Source organism: Asterias rubens, chromosome 8 (genome assembly GCF_902459465.1).
Source record: "Asterias rubens chromosome 8, eAstRub1.3, whole genome shotgun sequence".
Taxonomy (NCBI): Eukaryota; Metazoa; Echinodermata; class Asteroidea; order Forcipulatida; family Asteriidae; genus Asterias; species Asterias rubens.
In genome coordinates, this window is record NC_047069.1 from 16,985,951 (window position 1) to 17,010,869 (window position 24,919).

A 24,919-nucleotide genomic window follows, 5' to 3' on the forward strand; every position below is an offset into this window, starting at 1 on the left:
TACTATGGAGGGCGCTATTTTGTTATCAATAATTCCATCTACTGAAGCCAGACATGACATGACATCAGACAGAGAGAAAGTTGGAAGGTTGTTTGTTTTTCTATTCAATATCACTTTAGTGAAATAGTTCTTAAGGAGTTTGGGTTCATTATATACTATGGATTATACTATTACTACGTTTCACGTGTATTCAGTATTAATATAAACCTAATTTAGTGCAACAGACAGATAAAGAAAAAATACTTTATTATAGTATTTTTTTCTACTACACAGTACACTAATACTATAGTGTAATACACAGGACAGAGGGCTGGTTTTCGTTTTCCTGATTCTTGGTTTTGTTTTCTTTTTCTGTTTCATTCTTATTTTAAATCATCTTGGTTTGGATTGTTTTTTAGTGTAACATCTACATCTATGATCTAGTCTACATCTGGATTCCCTACGGAAAAATTTTACGACCTCGCCACCAATTTCTGGCCTTTTTGGGGGGTTTTTTTTGCTCATAAAATAAATAACAATGTATTTAAATTTAAAGATTGGGCTATACTTGGCAAAATATTGTACAAAAAGTGGCCCTTCTTCTCAGGTAGGACAAAAATTAACTGGTTTTGGAGTTAATTAAGGGCTGATAAATTAGTAAATTAATTGGTGGCAACATACAGAAAATTATCCTACCCTACATCTATCCAACTACCTGTCAAAATAAAATGACAAAGCCTATTCAGCATCTAAACAAGGAAGAAGGAAATTTCCTTCCACCGTGGTTAACTAACTATTGCAAATGCACATATAATATTGGAAGGTAATGGTAGTTTTAGATGAATGATTGATTGTGATTATGTTTGCCATAAATTACTAAATAATATTAAAACGCTTTTAAATCAATGATATAATAGGCCTACATTATTTCTTTGAGAAAAACTAATGTTTAAATGTCATTTAACATGAAATAATACACAAATATTTCTCCCCTTAACTGCTACACATGTTGCGATAACGTAACCCTCCTCCTGACGGCAGGGCTTCGCGGTTGGTAGGAGGGTTACGTTTATATTGCAACTACTTAACTCCTAAGTGCTACCTACATCTAGCCTACAACTTACATGTGAAAAAAAAAAATGGAAAGATATAACTTTTGATTGTTCTACTGTTCTGAAAATTTATCAGAACAAATGCAGCTAGACAGTTTAATCTCCTTTTAACTAAGATGAAAATATATTTTAGCTCTCAGAATTTTTGCCAGAACGTACACAGAGAAACAAAAACTTTTTCCTTAGTTTCAAAAACATCATAATAAACAATTAAGGGGTCTGCTGCTCAATAACAAAATAATGTAATTTTCAGTTCATTTGGGCAGGAGTGCCGATAAATGTCTGCTTTAATTTTTTTGAAGGGTCAATACAATTTGTACATCTTTAGAAGCCATTTTTAATTGGCCTTTTGGGTCTGTTAACATACCAGGCTGGTACCCGGTAAGTTAATAGCTGTTCACACTTGGATTTATTTGTGTCCGGTAACTTAACAGGGGCTTTTCATAAACCTGGCTCTGGCTCATGCTTAGGCTCCGCGCGATGTAGTTACGCTGACTAATGCTTAACCTGCATTTTGGAATAGCACGTATTGTACGCGCAGTTTTTGGAGTATCAGCAGCCTTTTTTAGATAGAAGTCACGCGCAATATTGTTAAGGTAACCGGAGTGGTGCGTTTGCATTGGAATTTTTGTCCAACCATGTTAAGTTATTGTTTAAAAAGTAAGAGACAAGTTAACAATTTGCGATGGTAAGTTAACCATTTTAAGTCCATTCATGACATAGCTTTAGCTACCAATTACTGGATTGAATTGATAAAAAAAGGGTGAAATAAAATCAAGCGTCCAATAAACATTATTATTAAAAATGTAAACAATCCCTTAGAAAGTGGCAGCTGGAAAAGGAATGTTTTTGTTTACATCAATACCGTCAGTACATTCCATATTTTGATCGTGATTAAATTTAAATAAATACTTTTTTTACACAGATTGTTCATGAAGTACGTTTAGGCTGTCTGAAGGCAGACATGACATCACTGTTTGATGAACAGAGGGGTCGTCTATGCACCGTATGCTACCATCAGTATTCATGCCACGGTGGTGCTGTACCACGCATCTTGACTTGTGGCCATAGTTTTTGCACTGGTAAGTAGACTTGATGACAAGTCGTACCGTCCCCGTAACTGCACCGCGCTCCAACTGCACCGCGCTCCAACTGCACCGCGCTTAACAGTTACGGTCTTGACTTCAAGACTAACTGGTAAGCCACACATGCAAAATATTGTTTTTGCATTTTCAGATCAGTTACAGATTCAGGACTTGACTTGCATACAAAGCCCTTTGATCAAATCCCCCAAGCTAACCACTGATTTCACTGTTACTTGAGTAAGTATTGTCATCTAGTTTCTGAATCACAGTTTCTTGATTTGTGTAATAATAAAAGATGTTAAAGGCACTGGACATGGTAATTTCTCAAAATAACTGTTAGCATAAAACCGTACTTGGTAACGAGCAATGGATAGCTGTTGATAGTATAAAACATTGTGAGAAACGGCTCCCTCTGAACCAATGTAGTTTTTGATAAAGAAGTAGTTTCACACTAAAATATTTAAAATGCAAGCCATCTGAAAGCACAAAACTTGTGCGACAAGGGTGTTTTTTCTTCAATTATAATTAGACGACCAATTGAGTCCAAAATTTCACAGGTTTTTTACTTTATGCATGTTGAGATACACCAAAAAGATTACTGGTCTTAGACAATTACCAAAGGTGCTGTGAAACCAATGTTTGTGTGAGAGAGATTAGCTAATAGGTTAGACATTTATTCCAATATTGGTCACAACAAACAAGTGTATCAAATGTAATTTGACCATTATTAGACAAACTTCAGCATCAATTTAAACATAGGCCTAGTTATTACACGTATGGTTTAAAATAGCTGTTGCCAGCTTGGTGTTTATATTCCCTTGTTGGAGTTTGCCGAGTTCCCTTGACTGAAAGATTATCAAAACAACAAACAAGAAATGGCTTAGCAAAGAGAAATAATGCAGTAGTCTCTGAAAATTATTAGCAAGAATGGGCCTTGATCTCTCTTTGTATAATTAATAGGAATGAGATTCATCCTACTTAAAGGAACATTACAGAATTGGTTTTGCTAACAAAACAGTTGCTGACAGTGTGAGCACTTTATGTAATCCACCATAAACATAAACTGACAAACCTGTAGAAGTTCAAGATCAACCGCCCATTCTGGGTCGTGAGAAAATGGTGAAATTTTCAAATATGACATTTCAGACAGAAATATTTCAAGGGATGTGTTCTACTATCATCATCATTAGACCGTGTAAGTTTTATGTAAATCTGTCATCTTCAAGATTTTTGTTTCTAACCAATTCTGTAACGTTCCTTTAAGTTTTTTGTTCTTCCACCAATTTTTGTACCCCAAGAAAATTCTGCAAAACTGTTATTGGATCCCCTGAAAAATCCAGGCCTGATACTTCACGGAGGCAACGGAGGCGATTGCCTCCGTTGCCCCTTGCCATTGCCTTGGTGCCCTTGAAATGCTCCAGTAGAAATTTACAATTTTCTCACAGGGTGCCCTTTGCTTAAGAGAAACAGCCTTGGTGCCCTTGCCTTTTCAAAAACGAAGCATACAGGCCTGAAAATCTATAAAAGCCTTTCTGTTCACTGTAGAGTAAAGCCCTTGAACTCAATTTGGTTATTTTCCCTTTTTTTAAATTCAACTTGAAGGTTGTCTGAGTAGGATCCTTGGTCAGCTAGCCCATGGCCATATTCGCTGCCCGACCTGCAAAGGAGACACCCTTATTCCAGGCCTCTCAAATGACATCACCAAGCTGGCCAAGAATTTTGGAGTCCTGGAGATTTTGGAAGGAATCGAGGATGGTGGAAGGGTGGTGGATGGAGCCACAACCTCGGACCCAGTAAGTCTTTCATTCAATAGGCCTACTCATTCACTGTTGATTCACTCTCCACCCAGGGCCCATTTTTATAAATCTGTTAAAGCCATTGGACACTTTCTGAACAGAACAAACAATTAAAAACTCATAGATTTACAAATAGCTTACAGGGTTTACAGAAGGTAATGGTGAAAGACTTCTCTTGAAACATTCCATGAAATGCTTTACTTTTTGAGAAAACATTAAAACAATTATCAATTCTCGTTGTCGAGAATTACAGATTTATTTTAAACACATGTCATGACACAGCGAAACGTGCGGAAACAAGGGTGGGTTTTCCCCGTTATTTTCTCCCGAATCCGATGTTATTTTATATTTAAGTTGTGATACCCAAAGTGTGGGCCTTTGGACAATCCTGTTTATCGATGTTGTGTGATTGCTTTAAGCTGAAGAAATCTACTGGGCATATTTTTTGGCTAAGCATGAAATGACCAGGGTACTAGTCCCAGCAATGGTAAATGTATGAAATTCTGGTAACCCTTTTTCGCACAGTACAGTTTTGTTGCGCTAAGCAAGTTATTGTGCTTACAGGATGTATGAAGTTGGGTCCAGTTGACCTACGCATTTAAAAAAAATTCAATTTCATGGCGCATGGGACATCTGGTGCCGATCAACTGTGCACACAGTGCATGGTGGGAGTATAATCAGAAAAGGTTTGCACCACTCAACCTCCTGAAGACAATCAGAGCATACTGATCGAAATGTTGAGTTTTACACACACATCCACGAAGGTATTGGTGCACCTCGGTGATCTTTCATTTGATTAAATTTGTTAATTCTTGCTGTGAAGCCAAGGACTCTCAGAAAAGTGAACGTAATCACAGTACTAGCCAAGAACCCAATGGAGAGAAGACAAGGAAGGAAGTATCAGTTTAAGATGTAGGAGGAAAAACCCCAGTGAATTGTTCCATGGAAAACCCACCCAATCAAGTAGACCCAATCCACATGGTGCCCCAATGGGATGTGAATCGGGTTCCTAGAGGTGGAAGGCGAAGAAAAAAATAACTATGCCAACCCGACCACTTGGGGGGATCTATGTAAAGGGTCTCAGTCTTATTACTTTTATCCTGAAGGGGGGCACATCAATTTGGAAGGAACACTTCTATCAGGCATGCAACTCTTTGGCGTTTCCGCGGAAGTCCGCATGTTTTTTCTTTTAGCCTAGTATATGCCTGGCAACAACAATGTACAACTACAATAATGTTAAATAAACCTACATGTAGAACATGTTAACAATGCACCTTCGAGCATAATAAACCTCAACATTTTCTAGGGTACCATTGTGGGTCTCATGTCCCGTGGCGTTTCATCTGCTCCGCACTTGCGTTGTGCCGTCAAAAATGTTCTTCTTTTTTTTTCAACGGGCAGTTGCATGCCTGTTCTATGAGGACATTTTAATTTTGTATTGGAACTTTACAAAGGGCACAACAGCTAAAGCACAGGGCACCACTGTGATTGATTTGTTTGCTGTGTGATATTTCGAGGCCTTGTTGGGTCTATTTATGGGAGTGTCGTGGCCGAGCGGTTAAGAGCACCGAATTCAAACTCTGGTGTTTCTGATCAGCAGAGTGTGGGCTCGAATCCCCAGCCGTGACACTTGTGTCCTTAAGCAAGACACATAACCATTGCTTCGTCCTTCGGATGGGACGTAAAGCCGTTGGTCCCATGTGTTGTGTAAACGCATGTTAAAGAACCCAGTGCACTTATCGACAAGAGAAGGGGTTCGCCCCAGTGTTCCTGGCTGGATTGGCAGCATATTGCGCCACAGCACCTTGTATACCATTACATTGTGCTTAAGGATTAGGTCTTATATCTCAAAAATTCGCCCCACTCCTTGCAGTAATAATACCTGGCGCTTTGTATCCTTTGGCAAAGGGCGCATTATAAATACGGTTATTATTTATTATTATTTATTGTTTATTTATAAATACTACGGCTTCACTCAAGGCAAGTTTTGTATTCTCTTTGCCCCTTTTCCTGATTGTACAGGTGTTACTGTGTAATGAGCATGAGAATGAACCTAAGAAGGTATTCTGTTTGCAAGATGAGCTATTGATCTGTATTTACTGCCAAGTGTATGGATCTCATCAGGGTCATCAGTGCCAGCTGGTGACTGTCTTAGCTGATGAAAGCCGCAAGGTTAGCTCATCTACAAAGATTCTTGGATTCTGTAGTTTCAACATTAGTAGAAAATCTGTATTGCATTTTTAGAGTTCAGTTCATTGTTGTGGTGTCCCATTCCACCTAACATCACTGTCCCGTACCATCACTGGATTGCTGATACACCCAGTATGAAGCAAATAAAGCATTCTGGCTATGCGACTGTTGGAATAAATCAATCAATCAATCTTGCACCGTATCCCGAAGAAAGCTTGCTCTAGAACTGTTCACTCTTCATGCCTGCTTTTCTTTTTTGTTCTTCGGTTTTCCAAGTAGATGTATCTATGATAACCCCAGTACAGAAAAGTGAAAATGGTTTTATAGTTGTCCTTACTGTCGATAGGATATGGAAATATCTCATGAGCATCTTGAGTTGGCGTTTGAGATGATCTTTATTATTCTAGATTCCTTAATAATTAAACAAATGAAAGTACTGTGGTGATGAAAGGCAAGTTATAAAGTCCTTCACCGAATCATCGGTCTATCTTTTAGATAGATAATAACAATATAATAGTGGCTTCTTATATAAAATGCGCATATTCGTTGTTCAGTGTCTTGCTTAAGGACACATGTCTCACGACTGGGACTCGAACCCACACTCTTCTGATCAGAAACACCAGAGTTTGAATTCAGAGCTTAACCCCTCGACCATGAGACTTCCACAATCTATGATGAGACATAATTGTTGATTTTGATCCAACCTACATGTGGTCACTAGTGATCTAACCTAGTCACTAGTGATCCAACCTAGTCACTAGTGATCCAGCCTAGTCACTAGTGATCCAACCTACATGTAGTAACTAGTGAATGTTTGACAAGCAACAGGTGAAAGTGCTTAAAACCACCTAATGATAGTCTTAACAAAGTTGTAGTATTATTTTTTTGGGAGCTGCCTGAATAATCAATTGTGAATGTATTGTGAACTGTTGATTACCCCTAATACACTTGAATATATATTCTAGTAAATTCATGTTTTTAGATGGTTGAATACAACACCTTGGAAGAGTGTTGTCAGAGAATTTAACACTCTTTTTACCATTTCTTTTTGTTGATCATGGTCCGTTGAAAGTCTGTTCAAAAAATAACACAATTGGTTGAATGTTAACAGATGATTGGGTCGTTTGTGGAGCGTTTGAATGAACAGAAAGACAGCACTGTGTCTGTGAGTCGAGCGGTCAATGAGACAGTCGCTGCTGTGCAGGTTAAGGTAGGACAAAATCGAATGGTTTTTCTTGAGTGATATTGTCTTTGTAAAGGGTGAGTCAAAAAAAAGTTCACTGAGATTTATGAATTGAAAACAAAACAAGAACTGACTCAAAACCCCAGTGAAGCATATACAAACGAGAATTCCTGCTAATCTGAAAAAGATGAATGAAACATTTTGATAATTTTTAAGAGAAGTTATAAATGCCTGTTTTACCGAAAGCAGTCATGTTTGTAGCTGTTAATGGAATGTTAATGCTAGACTGAATCTAAAATGAGTACCTTTATTAAAATAGACATGACTCCTCTTAGGCAAGAAAGAGTGCTTGTTTAATATTATGTTATTCTGAATTTTTGAGTTTCATTTGATTGTTTTGAAACAAATCACTAATTCCGGTCAACTTATTCTTTGATTCAGCCTGTAATTAGGTAACACCAATCCTATCAGGTTTTACTCTCCCTTGTTTAATTCACAAGGCTTGTATTTTACCATTTTGAGCAAAGTCGAACACTGATGTCAGCCCTGGTATTTTATCTTTGAGATGGCAGGGCAACTTTTCTAAAAAAGGCTTTTTCTTGGGGAAACTTTGAAGGGGCACCAAGAGCATCTTAACCCAAAAAGTAATGAAGTCGGATGCTGATTTCAGACGATGCATGTGGCCGGTCGGTCTGCTCTGCTTTTTCAAATTTCCTCCATGCTTCTGTGCGCTTTTTTTCCCCCCACACTGCACAGTCTCTCGTCATCTAATGTTGCATGCTGCCATGTTGCACATGACTGCGAAAAGCACAGCTAGCATGCTGGCCCAAATTATGTGTAGCCCTTAACTTTTGACTGGCCATCGGGCCTTGTGATGACGGTCAGGAAATATATCATCTCATACTTTGTGTTCTATTTATCAATCCAGGAGGATCGACTAATGTATGATGCAACACGCCATTTTGAGATGCTTAGACGCAAGCTCAGCCAGAGAGAAAACCAAGTTAAGATCCTACTAAGCAACAGGACATCAGCAAAAGTCATGTTACTAGACAAACAGAAAAGGTATGCTTCATTACCCAAAAATGCCATCGCCAGGGTAACAAATATTCTATGGGACTTGGTAATATTAATTCTCTGGGAAGTGAAATGTGTGGAGTGTCATGGCCGAGCGGAATAAACATCTGGTGTTTCTGATGAGCAGAGTGTGGGTTCCAGTCCTTCATTAGATACTTGTATCTTTAAAGGCAGTGTACACGTTTGGTAATTTATATTCAAAATATATTAGCATAACAACTTACTTGGTAACGAGCATCGGAGAGCTGTTAAGATTATTTTTGTTAAAGTAAAAAAGTATCAGAAATCAGACCATTAAAAAGTACGAGATCGTAACTGTGGATCATTCTATTCTACTTTATTCTGCAATTTCCATCCAGTACACGTTAATGGAACACGTTGCCTTGGATCGGACGAGTTGGTCTATAAAAAGCGTTTGTAACCGTTTTTCATTAAATGCATATGGTTGGAAAGATGTTTTAAAAGTAGAATACAATGATCCACACAAACTTGCCTCGAAATTGCGTGGTTTTCCTTTTACTGTGCGAACTAACACGGTCGGCCATTTATGGGAGCCAAAAATTTGACTCCCATAAATGGCCGACCGTGTTAGTCGACGAGGTAAAAGGAAAACTGCAATTTCGAGGCATGTTTGTGTGGATCATTGTATTCTACTTTTACAACATCTTTCTACCCATATGCAATTTATAACAAACGGTTACAAATGTTTTTTAAAGACCAACTCGACTGATCCAAGGCAACGTGTTCCTTTAACATGGTTAAGCGGAGGGCAACATTCACGGCAGGTTTTTTACATTTTTTTTTCACCCAAATTACATTTCTCCCTCCCTTTTATCAGCAATCATACACAAACTAGCTTACCTTTGATCTATTAGAACACATACTATGTTTTTTCATCTCGGAAAGGTCTAAAACAAAACCGTAAACTTTCAACATTTTGATGTCAAAGCAAAAACAAGATGGCTGACATTTTGTTTGAGGAGGGAAAACGGACAGGTCCATAGACTTGGTCCCAAGTCTGTGAACAGCGCCCTTTTGTGGATATACTTCCGTCAATAGTCTACAATGTGGATGATGCAGAGAATCAACTGCAGTTTTTGTACTTGAAATCAAGTCTATCACGACATGTGCATTGATACTGCAGTCACAGTGCAACGGATGTTATTTGTTTCTGTTGCATCGATCAGCAGTAATTAACAAATTAAAGTAACAAATTAATCCCAAAACAACTTTTATAGTATTTTTTTGAAAAATGTCAGTTCAAATGAACATTTAGGAAGTGAGCAGTGCAACTTATCCAACCTTTATGTTTATACAAGTTTTTACAGTAACAATCTTTTATCTTTTTAAAAAAACATGCAACAGAATTTGTTGTGCCTGAAACGGAATTTATGTTTTTGTCAAACGGAATTTGCAGGTTTCTGAATCGGAAAATCATTGGCCCTAGATTTCAGTTCTGCTATCTGGGTTGAACTCCCAGACTGGTGTCAAATAAAATATTCTTTATCCCTGAAGCAGTTACAAATAAATCTTTGATTCTCATCTGCATTTATGAATCAAGTTAGTCTTTACAACTCTACCTGAACTTCATATTGAAATTGTTTGTCTTCAGAAAGTTGAATGATTTGATTGTGAAGATGGATCAACTGAGTGCTTCCTGCCAAGCCGTCCTGACTCGTCCTGATTATGAACTCGTTCAGCAAAAGACAAAGTTAGAGGTAATATCATGGATTTGTTTCTCTCATTACCTTTTCGAATATTCTACTCTAAACGTTAAAGGCAGTGGACACTATTGGTAATTACTCAAAATATTTATTAGCATAAAAACCTTACTTGGTAACGAGTAATGGGGAGAGGTTGATAGTATAGAGCATTGTGAGAAACGGCTCCCTCTCAAGTGAAGTAGTTTTCGAGAAAGAAGTAATTTTCATCGAATTTGATTTCGAGACCTCAGATTTTTGAGGTCTCGAAATCAACCATCTAAGCGCACATAACTTCGTGTGACAAGGGTGTTTTTTTCTTTCAATATTATCTCGAAAGTTCGATGACCGATTGAGCTCAAATTTTCACAGGTTTGTTATTTTATGCACTATGTTGAGATACACCAGCTGTGAAGGCTAGTCTTTGATAATTACCATAGTGTCCACTGCCTTTAAATTTCCATCTGGGATAATGAATATTCATTTTGGTTTTACCCATATACACTGATGCATGTTAGCACTGTATACTCAGTACTTTCCCGAGTTCTTTGAACTGCGTCTAGCTGCCGGGAAATCTTAGTGGTCTAGTTGGTAAGACACTGCTCTAGAGTTCGAATCCCACCCGAGTAATATGCCTGTCATTTTTTTAAATATTTTTATAATATTATTAATAATGTTATTATTGCTATCTTGTGTGTTACTTTCAGACCGAGTTCCGGAGCCTATCTACCTTCATTGAGGAGCGAGACTTACGTCCATGTATCAAAGATGATCTCCATTGCTTCTTAGATCCTGCCATGTTGGTGCGTGTTGGTAGTCATGGTATACTTATTAAGGAACCAGTCTACAGAGGGACCACGGTTACCACAGCATCATCCTCTGCAACTGCAAGCTCATCACAAAGAGTGAGTCAGAATTCCCGCCAAAAATAAGTTTCAAGTTGGAGTTGAACATAGAAAAATGGAATAGAAAATTTTATAAGCTGTTGCAAACTACTTATCAATCGAAAAGACATTTAGTATTTCTGCAAACAACAACTAATGGCCTGAGGATTAAAGGTTGAAATAGTCTTCAAGAAAGACTTAGGTAGGGTCGAAATGACAGGCCATTAATTCTTTTTTGCAAAAATGGATTAGAGCGGGACTCTCACCTGTGACATCCGGATTAACGTGCTGGTGCTCTGCCAACTGTGCTAATAAGCTCTAATATTGGCGATCTCCCTTTTTTGTAAATATTCTTGTTCCGAGTGCCATTCGGAAGCCATACAATTTACCTGGGGCCTCTGTATTCCATGGGGATAATAGATACAGTGTGAAAAGGGCTGTAGTAGAAATGAGATTCAGGATTTCTGAATGTACTCTTCATAAACAGAACCTCTTAACTTATAGTGCTCTTTATAACAGGTGTCCATGGACTGAAGTGCATGACTATTCTTGTTTAGGTTAATTACCCTACTAATAATAGTAATAATCATTTTTTATATAGTGCTTTATACACCATGTCTCAAAGCGCTTCCACTTTTATTACCCCTGATCACTGGGCCTTTTCATTCCATGAACCATCTCAGCTCCCTTAGGAGTATACAGCCTGTGCCGCCAAGCGCACTAAGCTAAATCAATCACTAGAACCATCTCTGCCCTCACAGTCACAGGTACCCATTTACCCCTGGGTGGAGAGAAGCAATTATAGTTAGTTGGTTCTGGAGGGGAATAGGGTCAGTGGTCTTTATAACAAGTGTTGACTGAAGTGTATGACTATTCTTGTTTAGGTTGATTCCCCTACCCATGAGTCAGTTGGTTCTGGAGGGGATGCAGACAGACAAGAAGGGGATTGTGAACATATCGAATGGCCGGCAGAAATTGATGTCAGTGGTCGTAACACAAGGTAAGATCGCTCGGGGGAGTTGATGGAAGTGTGTCTCAATGGGTCACTCAACCTTAAGAGACAAAATTTTCATATAAGAAGTTCTTAAATTTCCATGTCAGGTGTTGAAAGCTTGAAATGTTAGTTGTATTTTGACTGGTTACCTGTTTTAACTAAGCAAGATTTTCCCCTGGTAAGCCATTTGTTTGTGACAACATGTTGATGACATTTGTTTGTGCTTAACAGGTTTATGACAGTGGGCCCTAAGGTTGACCTGGATGTACTTCACTGCTCAAGTTCCTGTGAAGATTCATTAAAGCAAAAAATTATTTAGTTGAATTGTAATTTGTTTCTTTAGCAGACAGCAACTGAATGCTTCCGATGTTATTGTCATTTACGACGACATGGATCTTGAACCTACTGCAGCAGCAGGCAACAGCAGCAGCACACTAATACCCATTGAATGCCAACAACAGCAATCGCAACATCATCGAATGTGCCACTGTCGTGTTTGCAGTAATGACGCGACTAGACAACCTGGTCAGGCTGGTCTCATGGCATCTGCTACTAATCGACCAAGGGCAGCACGAGGAAGCACCCATCAAGTTCTAAGTAAATCTGGAACAATCATTGTCTTCTATCTTTTGTGATCTCCTAGTTTTTTTTCTAACAACAATATAATGATATGAGACATTGTAAAGCGCATAATGCAGGATCCTCTATGCGCAACACATAACATAAAAATAAAATATAACATAAAAATAAAGTTTCAAACAAAGTACTCTTTAAAAGTCCCTTTAAAAATCTTAAGAGAGTTATGATATGATTTTTTATTCTCAAATGATAGATTTCACATTTCAAAAGATATCAATATCTTTAAAGGGGATTTTGGTACTTTTTGTAACAAAAAACACAATGTCCACAGATTTACATTTTACTTGCCCCATTTTGAAGATTTTAGATGACTTCCCTAGAATAATGCAAATATAAACAATGTCACGAAAATACATTTAACATGCAAAAATTATTTTTTGTGACTTGTTGTACTCATTTCTCAAAATATACAGCTCCTCAGTAAGTAATATTTTTAGGGAAGCTTTCAACATTGATTATTGTCAAACTGTGTAATGTTTAAGGTAAATCTGTGGACATTGTGTTTTGTTTTGTGTCCAACAAAGGCTTGTTCTGTACTCAAAATGAAAACATACCCTATAGTCAGTGTTTGATTATTTATTTTCTTTTAGAAAGATCTCATTCGCGTGTACCCAACCTCATTTAAAGGTTACCCTTTCAGCTAGAACAAACCCCTTCAATCCCCAATTAATATAACAATTTGAAGATTTCATCTTCAATTGATTTTACTCATTGTTTTGAACAGAACGACTGCAAGTCCCAGTGTCAACCACTCCACCATCCAACAACTCAAGTTCCTCAGGAGATGAGGATAGTCCTGACCTGAGTGAACTCAGCGACATGGAACTAGACCGCCCTCTACGATCAGCGTGGGCCAATCGGGGAGGATGGTCAGCAACGATCACAACCAGCAATGCTGCGTCTGATAACGGTGCTGTGGCGAGTATCTCAATGGGAGGTACATCATCAGAGGCTGTAGTAACGGATGTCTCACAGGGTATTGGATTGGTAGATGCTGATGCAGATGTAGCTATTGGAGAAACACCTCAGGAAGGAGCTGTTGGAGGAGAACAACCACATACAGGTAACCCCCCCCCCAGGGTTGGAGGCAAGAATTATTCTCATAGTTGCTAAATTATTTATCTTGTATGGCCTTGATCCTTTTTCAACCGCACAGGTAAATATAGACTCTACCCCCCCCCCCCCCCCCACACACACACCAGGGTTGGAGGCAAGAGTTATTCTTAGTTGCCAAGTTATCGATCTTGTATGGCGTTGATCCCTTTTCAACCACATAGGTATACCTTTTACTCACTAAGGGTTGGAGGCAAGAGTAATTCCTATAGTTGCCAAGTTGTTGATCTTGTACGGCCTTGATCCATTTTGGTATTGCCTTTTTCCTTCCTTGACTTTCTCTTTCTATTCCTCAAGTGCATTGGGATCTCAGTGTGAAGGGCTACATAAGAGTCATCTTCTATTTCATCATATTACAGCCTGCAAAAGACACTCCCATGGGCTTAGATCTTGAGGGTCTTTCACAGCATCCTTGCTGTTTCCCAAAAAATGCCCCATTCTGTAAAACATTACTATGATTTCCATTTATCGGAGCATACAAACAAAAGATCACAACTTTCTTTATTATTATTATTATTACTATTATTGTTTTTATTATTATTATTTTTTATTTTTTTTTATTCCCATCCAGCGGTAGATGAGACTAGAAGGGAAGAGGTAGAGCCATGGGAAGTTGTGACCTCATCTCCACGGCGACTACGCAGGCAAGCACACCAATCATTGCAACATCAGAGGTAACAGATTCAATTCTTGTCCAAAGCTTGTACTAAGCCTAAGGCAATATTTTTATATCAACTCTCGATCAGTTTTTTTGTGTATGTTGGGACCATATCTCATCGGAATTTAAAGGCAAACAGTTTCCAGGCAAGCACTACGGTGAAAGATTATTTTCAGTCAAATTCCACATGTGTTGTCAAAGACAAGTCTTCTCACTTAGTGTATCTCAACATATGCATAAAATAACAAACCTGTGAAAATTTAAGCTCAATTGGTCATCGAAGTTGCGAGATAATAATGAAAGAAAAACACCCTTGTCACACGAAGTTGTGTGCTTTCAGATGCTTGATTTCGAGACCTCAAACTCTAAACTTGAGGTCTCGAAATCAAATTCGTGGAAAGTTAACTTCTTTCTCGAAAACTACTCCACTCTAAAGGGAGCCATTTCTCACAATGTTTTATACTACCAACCTCTCCCCATTACTCGTTACCAAGTAAGGTTTTATGGTAATAATTATTTTATTGTGTCTCATGTGCTTCCCAGACAATCGTTGTGTGTGCAGTGCAGTTAGTTGCCTCCAAGTTCCCTGTAAAAATTGCCCTGTGCCAAATAAGCTTAAGGCCTTTACACAGCTGCGTAAAGGCCTTAAAGCCATTGGACACTTTCGTGTATCACAACTTGTATATAAAATAACAAACCTGTGGAAATTTAGGCTCAATCGGTCATCGGAGTCGGGAGAAAATAACGGGAAACAGGTTTGTTATTTTATATAGAAGCTGTGATACACGAAGTGTGGGCCTTGGACAATACTGTTTACCGAAAGTGTCTAATGGCTTTAAGGAAGTATAGAACAGAGTAATGTTATAGGTAACAACAATCTGAAATAAATTTCCTTCAGGAAAGTGTTGGTTTTGAGAAGAGCCAGGGTTGAAGTTTTGAAGTTTTGTTGTGAGCAGAACCAGGGTTTTAGATCTAGTACAGCTTGCTCTACTCATCTCTTGAAGACAAGTAAATCACTAGTACATTCAAAATGTAAAGACTCTGCTATATCTCAGCCTTGGTTCTTCTATGAAAAATACATCTTTTGCTTAATGTTTAAATCCAAAGTCTGTGATTGAGCAGACTGCACAATTTCAAACTTATTAAGGTGTTTTGGTATTATTTTACAGCAACAAAAGTTTTATCAATGAGATAAATGTATTTTAGAAATAAACCTAATTTTTTTGTTCATGTGCCATAATGTTTTTTTTTTTTATTTAATTTTTTTGAATCAGACTAAAAGGTGCCCTGATGTGCTCAGTGTTCAACTGTACGTCAACCAACTGCCACTTTTATGTCCGCTGCAAAAACTGCTCTCGCCTGTTTTGCCAGAAGTGCATCAACACGTCTATCAGCGCCCGCCGTTGCTATAAACGCCCTCGTGGACATAGCTTTATGTATATACCATGCAATGCTGCGAATGCCTCGGGCAGCAACAGCCAAACACATCAGCACCTCAGCCACCGCTACCACCACGCCCACCTACGCAGCCTGAGACAACATGAACGCCAGGGGATTCAAGCCGACAGTGAGGCTCGCAATACGGAATCAACCGGCTCTTGGCACTGTATACACTGTCTGAGCGTTAATCCAGTACAGACTGGAGTTCAGTGCTGTACAAGCTGTGGACAGGTGAATGAGAATCAGCAAGAGTCAGATGAAGTAACAGAGTTGATGACATTCCCACCTTCTCCAGGTGACATTCAGAACTCACCATCACCTATTGGTGGTGTTGTGTCGCAGAGCTCTGACATGCATCAAGGAAATCCCACTCCTGACACCGGCAATCAAGGAGCCGACACCGTACATGAAGAGGTGTACAATGTAGATGATGGCCCTAATGCAGATGAACATCATGGTCTGGAAGTTCTGAATTGGCCTGCACCAAATGAGTAAAAATGGTGTTCAAAATTAAACATAATGGGAATGGGAATTAAAGACGATTTAACATTAGCATTGATTTTTAATTCACGATTTGGGGTTGAACAAAGAAAGATTTACTAGAATTTGATCGAATGATCTTGTTCAACCCAAAATCATTTGAAATTTACCCAGTCCATGTCCCTTGTTGTTCATAGCTTTATTAAATCTAGAAAACCCTAAATGGAAGAAGTATTCCAGTTGATATAACATTCCACCATTTCCTTAGTTAATTTCTATCAGATATATTAATGAACGCATGATACCACCTGTGATGAGCATGTGTAGTAGTGAACTTTGAAGCTAATTGCAGGAATGATTTGTGAAATTATTTTTCAGTTATTGATTGGATGGGGAATTTATTAATTTTCTTTATTTATTCCTGTAGTGATAAAATCATTTCAACCAAAAAGAAGAGTCTATTTTTCATGCCGTCCTTTTTTTCTGTCAAAAGAAGAACAACCTTTTGTTGTAGATGTAGCTAATGTTGGAATGTAATAAGAGAAGCAATATTGTAAGTATTATTGGTTTTGCTCTTACACAATGTATGAGAAGTAATGTCACAGAGTGCTTTACAAGTCCTGTAGGGAGAATTCTATCTACAGTCTGTTAAGTCTGGGTTCGAACCCATGACCCTTGAATACTAGAGCAATGGGTGAGAAGTAGTGTGACAGAGCGCTTTATACGAGTCCTGTAGAGAATACTATCTACAGTCTGTTTTGTTTGGGTTCGAACCCATGACCCTTGAATACTAGAGCAGGTGTCTCAAGTCCTTCAATCACCAGAGTGTATTCCTGTAAATGCGATAGGCTTAGGGTGTGGTTCATTAGGCCAAATAAAACCAAATAACAGTTGATCGTCCAAATTTTGTCACAAAAAAAGAGGAAGATGAGGGCCTTTTTATTTATTATTTCAAATCAAATAGGCCACAAATTCTTCAGTTTGAACCCACCGCAAACTTATTTTATATCTATTTGTTGCATGAGGACCTGTGTTAACGCTATTAACACTAACATGGTCGGATTATTACCCACAAAGATATGCTGGTAGGCATTCACTAAAATTGTTTTATGAAACGGACGGTTACACGTGTTCGAGAGCATCACGTTATAGATTCGGGAAAAGCTCCTAGACCAGTTCTTTTGAAAGGATGCATTTTAAAAAAAATTAAAAAATAGGATGCGAGCATAATAGATGTTAAATTTGCATCGGGGATAAATATTAATTTTGGTTTTTACCCATACACCGATGTGTGTTTGCACTGTATACCCAGGATGCGAGCAGTGAAGATCAACTGGTATTTTTTTTATTTGGCCTTATGGTCTTCATAATATCATCTACACCCCGCCCCCAGTCTTCTGGAGGCACTTGAGCAGGAGGATATAATGAATATGGGGTTGTTATGTAATTAATTTTGAAAAAAGGAGGTAGTCCAAAAAGGAAGTTACATGGACCAGTGGTTTGATTTTCGATTTTTTTTTTTCCCTTTCTTTTCAGGCATCAGTTTTCCTGGAAAGTTGATTTTGTTGAGGTAAATAATGTTGGCAAACCGCATAATAGCATTATAATATATGATTGATTTCTTGAAGTAAAATATTATGCTTTTGAGTTATTGTTAACTACTCCACATAATTATTATTATATAGTAATAATCGTTTAACTTTAAATGAGGGGTTATGAATATCTGCTCCTAGTTGCATAATCAATAAAATAATGTTCTACTAGTTATGGGATATGTTATTAACTTGTAATAACTCCTACTATTATATTAAATGGTTATCAATGAGCTATATGTGGTGGACAAATGTGTTACTTTTGTAAGAACTGTTGTTGGTTTTAAGGTTTCACTGATATCCAAATAAACAAAAGTAATTAATGTTCACAAAACGTTTTCCTAGAACTGTTTACAATTTTCATCTTTATATTCTAAAATTACTACTTTTTTTAAAGCAAGAAAATGTACGGTGACAAAACTCAAGGAAATATCTTTTAACTTTAAAGACAGTGGACACTATTGGTAATTGTCAAAGACCAGTCTTCTCACTTGGTGTATCTCAACATACACATAAAATAACAAACCTGTGAAAATTTGAGCTCAATCGGTCATCGAAATTGCGAGATAATAAAGAAAGAAAAAACACCCTTGTCACACGAAGTTGTGTGCTTTTAGATGGTTGATTTCGAGACCTCAAATTCTAAACTTGAGGTCTCGAAATCAAATTTGTTGAAAAATACTTCTTTCTCGAAAACTATGTCACTTCAGAGGGAGCCGTTTCTCACAATGTTTTACACCATCAACCTCTCCCCATTACTCGTTAACAAGAAAGGTTTTATGCTGATAATTATTTTGAGTAATTACCAATAGTGTCCACTGTCTTTAAATGAGGGGTTATGAATATCTGCTCCTAGTTGCATAATCAATAAAATAATTTTCTACTAGTTATGGGATATGTTATTAACTTGTTAAAGTAATAACTCCTACTAATATATAAAAATTGTTATCAATATTAGCTAACCTGTAACTGTGTACAGTATGTATGCAATACATGCATTGTACATCGTCAAATGACCTCTAGACATTGAAGTCAGACCACTCATCAGCAAGTGGACATTTGAATCCTTGAACAATCAGAAAAATACTAGCACTCCTTTCACTTTTTTGCACTACCCTCCACTCTTTATTTACTCGACGACGCCAAACTTTGTACACTTTGGTGAAGTATGGTTAGCCTTAACCCTGGTAGGATGCCAGTCTCTGTTGCACTGCACATGACGTTGTTTTTTCCAGGCTGGGCTGGCTCAGGGATAGGCTTGATAAAGTTTGCAACACTTCCTGAGCTTAAGAACCTGCCATGTTTCATCGGCCAAAGCATTTCTTATGACAACAAAAACTGAGAAGAAAATGTAGTCTCTGCTGGTAATAATTGGTGCCAGTCTGTGTGACTTTGGCATGAATTGCTTAAAAGGCAGTGGACACTATTGGTTATTACTCAAAATAATTATTAGCATAACACGTTACTTGGTAATGAGTAACGGGGAGGGGTTGACGGTATAATACATTGTGAGAAACGGCTCCCTCTAGGGCCTTTAATTCTGCAAAACAAATCGTAAAATTGCGCAACTTAGAAAATGTTTTTTTTTTTTAATTAAACGTTATTGTAGCCATTCAAACCATGCCCTGGAAAACTAAAGGGACAATTTCAATTGCATACGCGTGAGATGGTGCAATTAAGCTATTATTTAATAGGCATGGTGCCGGGAGGAATTTGTATTGTCAAGAACCAGTTTGTATGCATAATCGGCTTGGTCTATTTCTACCTCCATGGTTGGATGAATATCATGGAATGAGAACGAAATTCATCTGGAGCTGTTGAATCCAACACAAGCCAAAGAGGCACAAAGGGAAAAGGTTGTAAAGACACACGAGCAAGACGACGACGCGGCTTAACTGTGAAAGAAAGCTGCTTTAATTTACGACTTGCTGAATGCTGCTTTGTCTTATTGCACCCCCCCACCCTCCCCCCCCCCCCCCCCCCCCCCCATGGAAATATTTTGTGAACATTATCAATCTACAATGTCCATCATAATCATTTAAATTTGATCTTAAAAAAAATAATCTTGCCAAAATAAAGTCCAACTTCTTTTGGCGCAATTGAACTTCCCATCACCACTTCTAAAACGTATCTAGCGCCCTCTTTGGAAAAAGAAAATGTTGACAGGCTGGTATCCCGACGACCCTGTAGCATAATCGGCCTCTACTGTTTGGAGTAACCCGACGAAAACGTGTTCGTATAAAATTGTAATGTTGAGTAAGCATGCATATGCATGCGGCATTACATTCGAAGTGTTCACAGTTGCATGTTCGCGGGACGCGGGATGTCCGTGGGGGTTTGAAACAAATTTCAACAAAGAACTTTAGCACCCTGTAAAAATCCTCAAAATGTGAGTGCCAGTTTCAAGCGAAATGAACCGGCACGGTAAAGCGCAACTGACCACCAACTGCCTGCACGGGTATTCGGCTGCACTGAACTCATTGACTGCGGGAATTCGCGTGAAGATGCATACGGAAAGCTGGACCGCACTTCGTGCACCTCCGGGTTTCTGCTTCTATCCACGGCACAGCGAATGGAAGGGGACGTTACGTGACCACCAGGTAGGGTGGGTGCGTTTCTTAGTGACTGGTGAATTCTACATTCATGAATACAAGATGGGTAAGAAATGAATTATTGGTAATTACTCAAAATAATTATCAGCATAAAACCTCACTTGGTAACGAGTAAGGGGAGAGGTTGATAGTATAAAATATTGTGAGAAACTGCTCACTCCGAAGTGACGTAGTTTTCAAGACAGAAGTAATTTTCAACGAATTTGATTTCGAGACCTCAAGTTTAGAACTTGAGGTCTCGAAATCAACCATCTTAACGCACACAACTTCGTGTGACAATTGGGTGTTTTTTCTTTCATTATTATCTGGCAACTTCGACCACCAATTGAGCCCAAATTTTCACAGGTTTGTTATTTCATGCATATGTTGAGATACACCAAGTGAGAAGACTGGTCTTTAACAATTACCAATAGTGTCCACTGTGCTTTTTTTTGGTGTCAGGACACTTCGTACCGTTGTCACTTCGTACCCTGGACATTTCGTACCTTGAAGAGACTTTGGACACTTCGTACCATTGACACTTCGTACCTTCTTACAAGACACTTCATACCTTCTCACGAGACACTTCCTACCTTCGGGATTTCTGCATTGTTTATGATTTTTTTTGTGCTTTGTGATCGGATGATTATTTAATAAAAGCAAATCAAACCAACTGTTACTCTTAGTAAATAACTTACACAAAATATTAATTTCACATTAAAAATGACATTCACATAATATAATATTCAAACAAAAATTATAATTTATTAAGTAGCCTATTATTAATTTTTTATCTCAACGAACATTAAACTATTGAGGAATACACATTTTAATGAAGGTACGAAGTGACTCGGCTTAAGGTACGAAGTGACTCAGCTGATGGTCACTTCGTACCCCCGCCCACGGTACAAAGTGACCAATTTGGTTACGGTACAAAGTGTACCGTGGTACAAAGTGACCAATTTGGTTACGGTACAAAGTGTCCTGAAGGTACGAAGTGTCTGATGGCTACACCCACAGAAGAGAACTTATCTTAAACTTGTGCATAGCTTGAGAACTTGTCTTAAACTTGTGCACAACCTAATGAGCAATGATAACTTCCCTGCCCATAAAATGCCCGCTGTCTGAATGTCAATGTACTGCAACTTAACAATGTGGTGTAAATGGTTAATTAGAGATGTTTCCAGTTTGCAGTCAACTTCATAATGTGGTTCATGGCTTCACATGAATTGTTTTTCCAGTCAAGTGGAATTGAATTTTTGCCTAATTGGGGAGCAACTACGTAATTTCGTAACAATGGTATCAGCTTATTTCTAAAGTAATCTACAAAATGTGGGCAGCTCCATTGCATATTTTTCACTTAATAATAATATTAATAATATTTAAAATTTATATTGCGCCCCTTCCATACAAAATGATCAGAGGTGCAGAACACATGTTAAGCATGGCATGCACTTTAAGCATGTTATCTCAGCTTCAAAACTTAGAACGTCTTCCTCCATAAGTGGACTGCTTGCTCCAAAAATTTCACTTAACACCTTGACTACAGTTATATCTGTTACACCAACTTTCTTTCTTAAATATCATCCTACGTTTTCTTTAAATGTCTAGTGCACAAAACAAATGTTGATTCAGGAAAGCACTTTTTGGCTACCTTTGTTAACGCCTTTTCTTCATCCGAGCCTATAACAACATTGTTAAAACCTACATTAGGGGTTGCCTTTGAAAAAACCTGCTACGTTAAATGGAAGGGAGGCATCAATGTAAGTAGCTTCTTTGTTTGCATATGTAGAGGTGACCTTCTCTCCAGAGAATAGTTGGCATAGGAGCGCCGAGCCGAGTCAGAATCTTCACATTTTGCGATGCTGCCTATCGGGGCAAAGAATGTCCGACCCTATAAAAGTAACACACAAAAAGAAATGGTATAAATAAGTTGAATGGTTGAAAACTTGATTGCAAGTTTGAACTTTGGGTTTAGTCTTGAGCAATGTTGCTAATATGAGAACATCTTCCGATCAATCAGTTAATCACAGTTTAACAGCAAAAAAATAAATAAATAAAATAACGTAACGTACCACATTGCCAAGAATACCCCTCCAAATCATCGTCATCTCCTTCTCCAGCCGTGTCCTCCTCCTCCATCTCAAATTCTATGACATGAGTAACTAAAAATAAAACAAAAGAGAAACAAATTTATTTAATTTAATTTTTTAGGCGTGACGTCTTTAACATTAAAACAAACAAGTACGGGGAAAAGGTGTATTTGAAGGGGGGAGGGGGTTGTTCTAAAAAGAACATTTAAGTAGTGGAAGCAAACAAATAAAATAAAACTTACACTCTGCCTGGTCTTGGAAGACACTTGTAGGTGGTGGAGGTAGGGAATGGGGGATAATCTGTCCCCACACCACGTCTTCTCCTTCCAGCCTCTGACATTCTTCCGCTGCGTTGAAGGAATCTGGGAAGAATTTGTTTTCGGCCATGATGATGTGGTTTTTAATTTGCTGCTACTGATGTCGATTGATGTTGCTGATTTGCTGGTTTGCTGTGAAGATCCGTGGCTCCAAACGATTTGTCGTGGCTTTTTTTTTTATCCATTTGTTTTTTACATTGCAACACACACTTTTGGGTATGTAAGTGACCATTTCTTAGTTCTTAGTTTTTAGTTAACCAATACAAGCGTTGGAAACTTCTTCAACGGGAACCAATGGAAAGCCTTTCTTTTTTGCTTGGGTGTAATCCCTAATTTTTACGTAAGTCACATCTCTTAATTTCTCAATTACGACGTGCCTTTTGTCAGTCAGTTTTAATCTTCCAGTTTGCAGTCAACTTCATAATGTGGTTCATGGCTTCACATGAGTTGTTTTTCCAGTCAAGTGGAATTGAATTTTTGCCTAATTGGGGAGCAACTACGTAATTTCGTAACAATGGTATCAGCTTATTTCTAAAGTAATCTACAAATGTGGGCAGCTCCATTGCATATTTTTCACTTAATAGTAATATTAATAATATTTAAAATTTATATTGCGCCCCTTACATACAAAATGATCAGAGGTGCAGAACACATGTTAAGCATGGCATGCACTTTAGGCATGTTATCTCATCTTCAAAACATAGAATGTCTTCCTCCATAAGTGGACTGCTTGCTCCAAAAATTTCACTAAACACCTTGACTACAGTTATATCTGTTACACCAACTTTCTTTCTTAAATATCTTCCTACGTTTTCTTTAAATGTCTAGTGCACAAAACAAATGTTGATTCAGGTAAGCACTTTTTGGCTACCTTTGTTAACGCCTTTTCTTCATCCGAGCCTATAACAACATTGTTTAAACCTACATTAGGGGTTGCCTTTGAAAAAAACCTGCTATGTGAAATGGAAGGGATGCATCAATGTCAGTAGCTTCTTTGTTTGCATATGTAGAGGTGACCTTCTCTCCAGAGAATAGTTGGCATAGGAGCGCCGAGTCAGAATCTTCACATTTGCGATGCTGCCTATCGGGGCAAAGAATGTCCGGATGTCGGACACTTCGTACCTTTGCCACTTCGTACCCTGGACACTTCGTACCTTCGGGACACTTCGTATCGTACCCAAATTGGTCACTTCGTACCGTGGGCGGGGTACGAAGTGACCATCAGATAAGTCACTTCGTACCGTCAGCCGAGTCACTTCGTACCTTCAGTAAAATTATAATAGATATTAGAAATAATTATGTTTCCTTTTTGTTTAAATAATGCACTTATGTAAAATTAAACTTGACCGACAAATTGAATTTTATCTCTTTTTGAATATGTGTGGCTCTGAGAAGAGCCGGTTTGTTTGTGGTATACACCGTTTAGATGGCTGGACCGTTGAGATGGCTACAAGCTGACAGGAGGGACGACGTCGTTATGCGGCCTGACTCGTACTGGTCCCAGAGTGCAAAAACCCGACCTTGGAGTCTCTGATATTTCTGCCTCTGGTAGCGACGCAGCTTGGACTCCTTTACCAGCCTAATCTGGATTGTGACGAGGGATGATTCTTGATGAAGTAGCTGGATTAACTTGTAAAAGTGCACTCCGTGGTTGCCTGCCTTCTGGTTGATGCGATGAAATCCTGAAGGTACAAAGTATCTCGTCTGAAGGTTCCACCCTGTCTCGTGAGAAGGTACGAAGTGTCTCACGGGAAGGTACGAAGTGTCTCAAGGGAAGGTACGAAGTGTCCAAGGTACGAAGTGTCCAAAGACACTTCGTACCTTCAAAAGGTACGAAGTGTCCAGGGTACGAAGTGGCAAAGGTACGAAGTGTCCTGACACCGAATGTCCGACCCTATAAAAGTAACACACAAAAAGAAATGGTATAAATAAGTTGAATGGTTGAAAACTTGATTGCAAGTTTGAACTTTGGGTTTAGTCTTGAGCAATGTTGCTA

The 24,919-nt window shown here is 38.4% G+C and overlaps 1 protein-coding gene across 2 annotated transcripts; it reads left to right on the plus strand.

The window, feature by feature from the left end:
- The first annotated feature begins 33 nt into the window (after positions 1-33).
- Positions 34-17,264, plus strand: LOC117293903. Of its 2 annotated transcripts, none has more exons than XM_033776382.1 (13): positions 34-87; positions 2,017-2,173; positions 3,779-3,969; positions 5,995-6,144; positions 7,274-7,372; positions 8,274-8,410; positions 10,035-10,140; positions 10,830-11,027; positions 11,891-12,006; positions 12,344-12,597; positions 13,364-13,702; positions 14,324-14,426; positions 15,685-17,264. In XM_033776382.1, exons 2-13 carry the CDS (start codon positions 2,056-2,058, stop codon positions 16,343-16,345), a joined length of 2,472 nt encoding a protein of 823 aa, XP_033632273.1. In that variant the 5' UTR covers positions 34-87; positions 2,017-2,055; the 3' UTR covers positions 16,346-17,264. The 2 variants fall into 2 exon arrangements, with proteins under 2 accessions (XP_033632273.1, XP_033632274.1); XM_033776383.1 differs by having other exon boundaries at positions 12,347-12,597.
- The last annotated feature ends 7,655 nt before the right edge of the window (positions 17,265-24,919 follow it).

Excerpts from the sequence above, each read along its gene's own strand:
- LOC117293903 (XM_033776382.1), top strand. The coding sequence starts at position 2,056 with ATGACATCACTGTTTGATGAACAGAGGGGTCGTCTATGCACCGTATGC. Across the intron at positions 2,174-3,778 it reads TGGCCATAGTTTTTGCACTG|GTTGTCTGAGTAGGATCCTT; the intron begins GTAAGTAGACTT and ends TTCAACTTGAAG. Across the intron at positions 12,598-13,363 it reads AAGCACCCATCAAGTTCTAA|AACGACTGCAAGTCCCAGTG; the intron begins GTAAATCTGGAA and ends TGTTTTGAACAG.